This window comes from Salvia miltiorrhiza, chromosome 8 (genome assembly GCF_028751815.1).
Source record: "Salvia miltiorrhiza cultivar Shanhuang (shh) chromosome 8, IMPLAD_Smil_shh, whole genome shotgun sequence".
Classification (NCBI taxonomy): domain Eukaryota; kingdom Viridiplantae; phylum Streptophyta; class Magnoliopsida; order Lamiales; family Lamiaceae; genus Salvia; species Salvia miltiorrhiza.
The window spans coordinates 18759233-18771012 of record NC_080394.1 but is presented as its reverse complement, the minus strand read 5'-3'; the positions used below and the strand labels follow the sequence as shown (position 1 = coordinate 18771012).

Genomic DNA, 11780 nt, shown 5'->3' with positions numbered 1-11780 from the left:
CCTGTGGACGTATACAACATTACATAAGATGCACATAACAATACTAATAATAATAAAATATATTTGAACCCTCATTCCTCACAGGAAAATATATATACAAGGACCATAGTTCAGCGTTGAGCTCCTAAATTTACTTCACATCACCTATTTCCTTAATCTGGTGAATAGACTATTCTTATAAAGAGGATCTCGTGATGCTATTATATCAACGTTGTCTTTTGATGCTCAAATAATCGTCATTTCATCATCTTCGGGCTGATGTCATTAGTAATGATAGCAACATAACGATTTTTACTATGCGATTTTTTTTTTCAAATAATATTAATAACATAATAATTGATTGGAACACGTTAATCATCAGTCGTCAAATTATATTTATGGGTCACAAATAAAAAAAAATTAAAATAATACATGCATTATTTTATTTTAATTTGAAACTATTCATATATTATTTTATAATTACGAGATATTTAAAAAAAAAAAAAAGTTGGAACGATGGACTAAAAGGTGATATTTTATCATTTTAAATTTCCATTCGGCTTCTTATTTCAAATGCCAATAAAAGGCAACACCTGGAGAACATTGCTACCTCGCTGCTGGATACTTCCATTTTGTTGTAATATTATCCAAACCACAATTTTTGTAACCAAATCTGTACTGCCCTCAATCCGACGTAGTACATGATTGTACTGCCAAACTCCTATTGACACACTACACAATCGCTAGTTAGGTAAGGTAATCTCGATACATTTTCCCACACTTGCACCCTATAGTTGTGCTTCTTTACTCCAAAATTCCCATCTCAAATTATGGCTGCCGCAGCGGCTTTCGCCACTCCTTTGAAATGCACCTTTTCCACTTCCCATAATGTTTCCGGGTCCACGCGGGGCCTCCATTGGCGGAAGAATGAGGTGGGTGCTTCTTTACTTTGCAAGTTCAGGCTGATGGCTTCGTGCCAAAGCTTCGATCTTGTTTGAATTTCTGATTCCTGTTGTTATTTTTCGGCAAATGTGTGTTCGGGATTTATTGCGGACCAGGTGTTTGATTAAATGACACAATGGGGTTGTGACAAACTAGCTTCTCGTTTAACTGCTTCATTGTGCTGAATCGATGTTGCTTGATTTCCTCGTTGTAGAGAAGCGTCAAGAGAGCTTATCGTGGCGTCATAACAGCGAAAATCGATCACAAGCCCCCGCCTTACGCTTTAGTAAGATAAACTAAGATAGCTCCTTGTGTTGCTATTGCTTATGATAATCTCTACATGTCTTCTGCTGATATGTGTTTAGGCTTTGTTTGTATTAACTACGATATCTCTGTTTCTGTTGTTGATACAAATATGTTAGTTGCAATAGGGTGGTTAATCGGACTTTGTTGAATCTGTAGGAGGCTCTAGAACCTCATATGAGCCTTGAAACATTTGAATATCATTGGGGGAAGCATCACAGGGCTTATGTTGATAACCTTAACAAGCAAATCGTTGGCACCCAGCTAGATACAAAGTCGTTAGATGAAATCATACTTGCCACTTATAACAAGGGTGATCTCCTCCCGCCCTTCAACAATGCTGCTCAGGTATATCATGTTCATCTTTTGCCAAGCATTTGAGCCTTTGAGCATCCCTAAACGAATTGATGTTGAGCAAGAAAAGATTTTGCTCGATGCCAGCATTTTGTTTTCTTCTTAATGCTAATTTGAATACCATAATGCTAGGTGTGGAATCATGAGTTCTTCTGGGAGTCCATGAAACCTGGTGGTGGAGGTCAGCCATCTGGAGAACTTGCAGAGTTGATAAAGAGAGATTTTGGTTCTTTTGAAGCTTTTGTCAGTGAATTCAAGGCTGCTGCAGCAACACAATTCGGTTCTGGTTGGGCTTGGCTCGTGTGTAAGCACTGCTCGTAACCTTCTTTAGTTTTTCGTCTGACTTTGTCGTAACTGTTGCTAGAAATGATTAGAAGAGTTTATAGTTTTGATTTCTGTACGCAGATAAAGCAAATAGACTCGATGTTGGAAATGCAGTGAATCCTCTTCCATCAGAGGAAGATAAGAAGCTAGTGGTGGTGAAGAGTCCAAATGCTATCAATCCTCTTGTCTATGATTACTCTGTTAGTACACTTTTATCTTCTACTTCCCAAATATGCATACTCTTTCAATTGGTACATATGTATATTTTGCTATGAGGTTATTGTTTGTGTTACTAATGTCCTTTTCTAAGGGGGCGTTTACTTTTGAGGATTAACCTAAATAGATAAAAATAGTATAGGCTAATGTATTGTTTATTAAGATTGGAACTATCCAAGCGCTCATGATAATCTCTACCGTTTGAGCTATTTTTGCTTGATTCATTTCTCATTCAAAGGGTAGGATTGGAGAAATCGTAGTAATGAGGATAAATCCCTCCTAAATTGTTTGTTACTACTGTGCTTATCTTAATATCTTGTTTTCGTGTTCTTTTGCTTTCTGGCTATACTGTTGCAGCCGCTGCTGACGATTGATGTTTGGGAGGTAAGCAAATTGAATATATGATATATCTATTGAACTTTTCAAAATTATAAATCTAATCCTAACCAATTTGCTTTCTTGTTGGTGTTTTTCAACTCTCTGTTCAGCATGCATACTACCTCGATTACCAGGTAAATCTTCATCTCCCATTATCCTGATGCTTGAGTTTTACGTGCTTTCTCAGTAGTAATACGACGTGAGTTCATTACAGAACCGGCGGCCAGAGTATATATCGACCTTCATGGAGAAACTCGTTTCTTGGGATGCCGTGAGTTTGAGGCTTGAAGCTGCTAAAGCTAGAGCTGCTGAGAGAGAAAGAGAGGAAGAGAGAGAGAGAGATGAATATGAAGGGAATAGCCAGACTGAACCGCAACCAGTAGAAATGTATCTGAGTGATACAGAGGATTCTGAGGCTGATTGAGTTCAATTCCTGTTTAGGAAGAGAATTTTTGCATTAGAATTTGTCGTTTCCAAAGTTTAGATATGATAGCCATAGTGTATTGAGTTGTGTATGAAAACTATAATTATGCCAAAAAAGTGAAAAAGTAAAGTGTATTTTGGCACAAATTTCATGTCAGTTTCAATTTGGGATTTGTATGAAAATTTAAAACAATAAAGTGAGCGTATTTTAGGACCAATTTTAAAGTTTATGTGCAAAACTAAAAAATATGTATATTATGAACAAGTATTGAAGTTGATGCAGAGTCCAAAATTCATGTATTTTGATGGCAATGGGTGTATGGTGTAAGAAGAGAATATGGAGATGGTAAGGAAAGGGGGTCAACTACGCCGAATGCCTAGTGATTTGATTTCTCAAAATGAAGGTGCTATTGTGTGGATCAATAAACATTTTACCAAGAATTCAGATACTAGTGGATGCACTCAGAAATTTCATGTATTTCTTCCTACTCTAGATTTAATGCCATATTCAACCCAACAAATACCGATATTCTCTTATCGGAGGAAATCGAAGGTGAAACTTGAGTTTGATGTGCCTATCCAAGTGGGGAAGTCTATTTTTGAGAATTAGCCTTGATTAGAAAAGAAATACTAAAGTTAATCCCTTATTTACTCATATGAGTTGAAACTTTGAAATATTATCCCAAGACCCTTAATTATTTCTATAATTTAAATTAATTTTGATTAATTAATATTCTATTAAAAGGATGAGATTAAAAAAAATTAAGAATACTCAATTATACATTTTATCAATCATACAAAATAAAAATTTACAAGCATATATGATATATGTGATTGTTACATGATGAGGTTGGTTTGTTCCATCTCCATTCTCCGGGGATTGGGGCTATGTCTTCCTACTTTCTCTACACGGCTGTTACAGATAGTACTCTCACTTGGTGAATCCTCCCTTCGTCCCGCGAAGCTTGAGCAGTATTTCTTTTCGAATTGTCCCACGAAGCTTGAGCAATTTTTTAATAAGGTTAAAAAAAATCTTTATTCACTTTTTTATTATTTCACCTACCACATTTAACACACAAAATATTAACTTCTTAAAATTCATGCCGCAAAGAAATTGCTCAAGCTTCACAGGACGGAGGGAGTAGTTTGAATGTTAATAATGTCATTTCAACCATCATTTGGAACTATATATAGATTGTTATGGAAAATGAACTTTTTGCCACAAATTATGATTGCACTAGTTAGTCTTTGTCCTTATAAATAGAATTCCGTATTATTATTAGGGGTGGTAAAACGAGTATGGTTATTTAGTTATAATCATAATCCAATCGTATCCACCCATTAAATAGTTAAGTGATAGTAATTGATTTTTACGGATTCGATTTGGTTATCAATTATTACTTTGGTTAGAATTCGATTAATCGGTATATCAAATCGATTATCATGTATATCGATTAACAGAATTATTTTTAAATTATATAATAAATAATTGTATTTTATAATTAATTAACAAAAAAAGTTGAAAATTGTCGTACAATAGATTTAATAGCTAACTACGAGATGATCCCACCCGTCTAAGCCCTAATTTCACTTCCAGCTGCACCCGCCGACCACCGCAACCACATGGCCCCACCCCACCCATCTCCGACAACCCCACCCAACGCCGACGCCCCTCACCTCGTCACACCTCCACCAATCGCGACATGCACCAGCAGCTTTCGAATCGCCGCGCCTTCGCCCTAGCCTTTAGCCAACAACCCTTCGGCGGCACCACCTCCATTCGACATTTTTCATATATGTTAGAGGATTGATTGAGCAAATCTGATAGTAGCTTCATGTGTTGCAGAAAGAGAAATATACATGGTTAGACTTGCGTGCCATTATTTATAAATGCATGGGTTCAGTTAAATAAAGAAATTACTCCCTTCATTTGCCCTAAAAGTGACCTGTATTTTATTTTGAGTTTGTCTATTATAAGTGGCCTGTTTTCATAAATAAAAAATTTTAATCTTTAAAAAAATATAAGTCCTATCATTTTTAACAAATTTACATCGTAATTCCCGTGCCAAAAAATTCTGAGTCACTTATAATGAAATGAATGGAATAATATATATTCACTATATCCCAATATTGTTGTCCCAAAACTTTTGAGCATGAAAATTAATAAAAGATGTAAATTGGATAAAAAAATGGAATAAGCCACACTTTTTCAAGAGTTAATTATTACTCCACCTTTTATGAAAATGAGACGATAATAATAAGATAATCCAAAATATTAAGACAACAAAGCAATATCAGTAATATCTAGGGGTGGCACGGTACGGTATACCTTATTAAATCGACCATACCTTATACCTTACCTTTACCTCCGATATGGAGAAAATGCATACCTTTACCTACGGTATACCTTAGTTCGGTATACCTTAAGTACGGTATGGAGAATATACAAAACCTTTACCGTACCTTTATTTCGGTATACCTTACCGAATTTCGGTATACCGTACTTTCATGGTATACCGCACTTTAACGGTATACCAAAATAATCGGTATTATCAAAATCGAAAAAATTCAATTGGTATACCGTACTTTATATTTGCATACTTGTATGCATTCATGTAATATATAATAAATTATATAAATGTTATAAGTTACATATAATTTATATGTTAGAAGTAATATTATTTATAACATAATACTAATATTATAACTATGCTATTATATATGTAACTATTATAAGTTAGAAGTATAATTTATTGTAAAACAATAATTTTAGTTATACATTATAACTATACTATAATATCAAAATAAATAATTTTATTTTATTGTATAACTTATATACTATATTTTATTTGTTTTTGTATCATTTGATGGTATTTATAAATTTATAAGTTATACAGTATATACTATATACTATATAGATGTTATAAGTTATATGAGATTTATAAGTTAGATGTAATCTAAGTTATAATATAATATCAATATTAATTATAGCTATGCTATTATATACATAGATGTTACACGTCAGATGTATAATTTATTGTAGAACAATAATTTTAGTTATATAATATAGAATATTATATTATAACTGTACAATAATCTTAGTTATATAATATAGAATATTATATTATAACTGTGTTATGATATCAATATAAATAATTCAGTTATATTAAATTATATAACTTACATACTATGTTATATTTTATTCACTTTTATATCATTTGATGATATTTATATTCACATACTTGTATGCATTCATGTAATATATAGTAAATTATATAGATGTTATAAGTTACATATAATTTATATGTTAGACGTAATATTATTTATAATACTAATATTATAACTATGCTATTATATATGTAACTATTATAAGTTAGATGTATAATCTATTGTAAAACAATAATTTTAGTTATATATTATAACTATACTATAATATCAAAATAAACAATTTTATTTTATTGTATGACTTATACTATATACTATATTTTATTTATTTTTGTATCATTTGATGATATTTATAAATTCATGTACAATTGTATATATTCACATAATATAGATTATATACATCATTTTATAAAATTTATAAATATTTTTAAAAATATAGACATAAAAATAAATATTATATGTTTTAAAACTATAGATTTTGATACGATATATACCGCGATTTTCGGTATACCAATATATACGGACAACTGTGGTATATCAGAATAAGGTATTGTACCTTATTACCGGTATATACTGAATATTAAGGTATACCAGAATAAGGTATGATACCGCATCACCGGTATATGCAGTAATATTCGCTATACCAGTAATACGGTATCATACCTTATTCTGGTATATACCTTTAATACGGTATTTATTGATTTTTTCGGTATATAATGCGGTATCGGTATACACCGGTATACCCCGGTATTTGAAAAATCCATACCTTTACCTTACCGTAAATCTTCGGTATGGTATCATATCTTACCAAAAAAACCGGTATACCTTAAATTCAGTATTTTGCGGTATTTTACGGTACGGTATGGCCGGTATACCGAATTTTCGGTATATTTTTCCAGCCCTAGTAATATCAAACTACAACTGTGGCATGTGATGAAAAGTTAACTATTACTCCATCTTATATGAAAATGAGATAATAATAATAATAAAATAATTAAAAGTAGTAAATGAGACAACAGCAGCAGTAATATCAAATGACAACTGTTACATGTGGTGTGGTGCAGTGAATAGTCCAGCTTATTCACCACGGTGACCCAAGCATGTAAAATTGGTGGAGTTACAATTACAAAAATTGCTCGAAAATTTGATTTAATTAATCGGAACCTGAACCGATTTCCACCCTTAATTGTCACGTAGGTATCTTTGAACTGTTCACAGACGGATTCCTCGATTACTATGAAATCACACAAATAACTTTTGCTAATTTCAGTAAAAGGCTAACAAAGTACAATTTGGGTGGGTTTTTTATTATTTTTTCCTCTGGAGATTGATGTTTAATACTCCCTTTGTTCAAGATATCATTTTTTTCACTTCGTGAACATCAAACGTTTTAAGAAAATGATGAATATTCTCTTCGTCCTACGAAATATGACCCAATTTTTTTTTTTAATTTGTTCCATGAAGCTTGACCTGTTTCTAAAAATGGTAAAAAAAATTCATCTATCACACTTAACACATAAAATACCAATTTCTTAATTCCCGTTGTAGACAATTAAATTGTCGTCGAATTAAATCGTGCCACGTGTAAATTCATGAATTAAATATTCAATTATATTTTCTATTTTATTAAATGGGATTTTATTCCTAATTAAATAGATATATATGATTAATATTTAATATAATGAATTAATGGGCTTATTGGCCACTTAAGGCCCTAAGGCCCATGCATGGAGGCCCAAAGCCCATAAAGCCCACGAAGCCCATCTCTAAAATCTATAAATAGAGGTGTTGGGGTGCTCATTATCAGGACTTGAAGGAGTGGAAGATCGAAGAGCATAAAGAATCCTCTCTAGTATCACAAGTTGAAGTGGAAGATTGAGGAGTTCAAAGAATTCTATCGAGTATCAAGTGAAGTCTTGCAAGAATTGAAGAGCTTCAAGCATCTCCAAGAATTCTATTCAAAGCTTCAAGTATTCTTCAAGTGTCTTCAAGAAATCTATCAAAGCTTCAAGTATTCTTTAAGTATCTTCAAGAATTCTATCAAGTCTTCAAGTATTCTTTAAGTATCTTCAAGAATTCTATCAAGTCTTCAAGTATTCTTCAAGTATCTTCAAGTGATCAAATCTTCAAAATCTTCAAGTGATCAAGATCTTCAAATCTCCAAGATCGAAAGCTTCAAGGCGTTCTTACAAAATTCTAAGGACGTTCTTCTCCAAATCAAATCAAGTTCAACGTTCAATCCAAAATCATGACTTGAGTCATTTGGATTGGCGTCATCAAATCAAGTATTTCAAGAACCTTCGAACTTGTTCAAGAATCAAATGGAAGAGAAGAATCAGAGGATTAACTAGAGATTGCAACCCGCATAAATCTATCTTCAAATCTATCAAATTATCTTTGTAACTCATTTTGTATTTTATCAAATTGAAATACAAAAAATTTGTGTTTACAAATTTTGGCACGCCCAGTGGGACTTCTCTACCTCTCATCTCTACTCTTCACCAAAAATCTTGAACAATGTCAATTCAACCAAATACAACTGCTCCAACTTCATCTAAAGGTTCTTCGGAAGGCATCAGTATGATCACGCGAAGCAAAGCAAAATTGATGCAAGAGGTGTCCAAGTCGACCTCCCGTCTTCCATCTATCCATGAAGAAGATGACAACTTTGAGAGAAGCTTCACATTCCCCACTGAAAATTATCAACTCCATGCAAGTGTCATGATGACAAACACTTCCACCATGGAGGAACAACTCTTGAACTTAACAAAGATGGTTGAATCTCTAACCAAGCACATCCAAGAGCAAGATGCCCAGATTGCAAAGCTCAAAGGAGAAAAGGGAGAAAAAAGAGATTCAAGCCACGCCAACAACGATAGGGAAGGCGAAGAAAGCGAAGAAGATGGAGAGAATAACGATGAAGAAATCTCCAAAGACAAGCCAAAGAGTGATGGAAAAAAGCCTTCAGGAAATGACACTCTCTTCTCGTCTGGTGGCCTCATTCCCATCAACCAACTCAAAGAGTTCATCGAAGCAACAATGAAGAGTAACTCTGCTGGAAACTCAAAGTCATCATTGATCTACTCTAAGCCATATACTCGGCGAATCGACGACTTGAGGATGCCTCTTGGTTATCAGCCCCCCAAATTCCAACAATTTGATGGCCAAGGAAATCCGAGACAACATGTGGCTCATTTCATTGAAACATGCAACAACGCTGGTACTTATGGAGATCATTTGGTCAAACAGTTTGTTCGCTCATTGAAAGGTAATGCCTTTGATTGGTACACCGACTTAGAATCAAACTCAATTGATAGTTGGGAACAACTGGAGCATGAGTTCCTCAACCGCTTCTATAGCACTAGAAGAACTGTCAGCATGGTGGAGCTCACAAGTTCACGTCAATTCAAAGAAGAGCCAGTCATTGACTACATCAACCGATGGAGAAACCTTTGTCTCAACTGCAAGGATCGATTGTCTGAATCATCTGCCATCGAAATGTGTATTCAAGGGATGCATTGGGGCTTGCAATATATTCTGCGAGGAATCCAGCCAAGAACATTCGAGGAACTAGCCACTAGAGCTCATGATATGGAGTTGAGCATGATGGCAAGAGGGATCGAAGGACCACCAATCCAGGAGTCTAGCAAATTCAAGCCAGAATTCAAGAAAGGAGGAAAACCATATGACAAAGCACCAAAGAAGGAATCTATGGCAGTGAAAGCAACTTCTGTGAAATTTCTAAAGAAAGAAGTTAATCAGGAAGACAACCAGAATGCTCCACGAGACAATCAGAACTCTTCCCGAGACATGGGGCAAAGAAGACTTACCTTGAAAGAAATGCAACAAAAGCAATACCCTTTCTTAGACTCTGATGTTTCAGGAATTTTTGATGACCTGCTCAAAGAAAAGCTTATCGAGTTGCCAGAAATGAAGCGACCAAATGAAGCAGGGAGGACAGACGATCCAAATTATTGCAAATACCATCGTCTGGTTGGGCACCCCATACATGATTGCTTCATCTTCAAAGACAGGGTCATGCGGTTAGCTCGAGAAGGGAAAATATCTCTTGAAGAAGACGCTACTACTGTAAATATGGTCTCCACCGACTTGAATGACATAATAGAAGGTATTGGAACCCTGTATGATACATCCAACCAAGTAGATGAAGAACCTGAAATAAACATGGAAGAAGACGATGATGCATTGGCAATCACATTCTCCAATGAAGACTTGCAACTTGGATTCGAACCTCATAACAGGCCATTGTTCGTGAGTTGTTATACACAGGAGCAAAAGGTCAATCGAATTCTCATCGATGGAGGCTCGGCAGTCAATATCTTGCCACTAAGGACTTTGAAGCAATTGGGAATCCAAGCAGAAGAGTTGTCAAACAGTCGATTGATGATTCAAGGTTTCAACCATGAAGGGCAAAGAGCTCTTGGAACTATAAGGCTGCGATTGCAGATGCAGGACATGGAGTCCACAGCGTTGCTTCATGTGATTGATGCAAGGACATCCTACAACATGCTTCTGGGTCGACCATGGCTTCATGAAAATGGTGTTATTCCTTCTACATTGCACCAATGCTTCAAATACTATCAAAATGGCACCGTAATAAAAGTGGTTGGTGATCACAAACCTTTCACAGAAGCAGAGTCACATTTCGCCGATGCTCAATTCTATTTGGGAAGAACTAAAGCAACAATGGTGGAAAGGGATGTACCACAGGAGGAGTCAGGATCCCGACAAGAGAAAGAATCTCGCCCAGAGATGGAAGGTTTCACCATCCCTTTGACTAAGATTGATGCCAAAAAGCCCATTCCCCAGCCACTCAAAGATTTTGTCCGACCAAAGCAAAGTGGCGCCACAGAACATGGAGATCTCTTAGACAAAGAACTCTCAAAATACTTTGGTCCGAAGGCATACAAACTCCTTGTGAATGCTGGATATAATCCCCAAGAAAGCTCCACGTCAAAGTCTCATGTGAGAAAAATTGCTAACACAAGCCAAAATCCCAAAGCAGGCTTGGGATACATGGTGCAAAGCCCCATTCGTATTGCCATCAAGAGAGCCACTGCTAACTATGCTAGCACCAAGCAAATCCCGGAATCTTCAAGCAATCGGAGAACCCAAAGGGTTTCTGTTTTCAAAAGATTGGGTGAAAGAAAAGCTCAACGAATATCTGTCTTTAAAAGACTTGGCACAGGCAAGTCATGAAAAAAAGACGTGGCAAAAAGGGCCAATGAATTTGACATGACAGAAAAGCTAAGGAGCTCGATTCCTTCTCGTATGAAGAGGTGTACCACTTTGCTCATATCATGTGGAAAAGAATTGAAGGCCAAAATGAAGACAGTCATCTTTACACGGGATACCGAAGACGATGAAGATAGAGAGAGTATGGCTTCATCTTACTACATTACTGATGGTGCTAACAATCCAATTTCTCATACTACTCAAGGTCAAGTGCGTCGCGAAGATGTTGTTACATCAAACCATATCACCTCATGTGAAGAAGTGGTTGTCGAAGAGGAAGACGCTGAAATAGCTCCTCAACAGTTTGAAGAAGGAGTTAAGGCTACTGTTGATGAATTGAGAGAAATTAATTTGGGCACTATTGAAGATCCACGACCCACTTACATCAGCGCGTTGTTGACTGTTGATGAGGAATACTCATATATCGAATTGCTCAAAGA

General features: G+C 35.3%; 2 protein-coding genes across 2 annotated transcripts in view; both read left to right on the top strand.

The window, feature by feature from the left end:
• Positions 1-11780, top strand: part of LOC131001633 (uncharacterized) — a 465975-nt gene that overhangs the window by 163963 nt on the left and 290232 nt on the right. The window lies entirely within an intron of this gene.
• LOC131001643 (superoxide dismutase [Fe], chloroplastic-like) lies at positions 546-3137 on the top strand. The gene is made up of 8 exons (XM_057928199.1): positions 546-911; positions 1136-1207; positions 1384-1572; positions 1711-1882; positions 1984-2102; positions 2476-2502; positions 2607-2630; positions 2711-3137. The coding sequence occupies exons 1-8, from the start codon at positions 810-812 to the stop codon at positions 2918-2920; spliced, it is 915 nt and encodes a 304-aa protein (XP_057784182.1). The 5' UTR covers positions 546-809; the 3' UTR covers positions 2921-3137.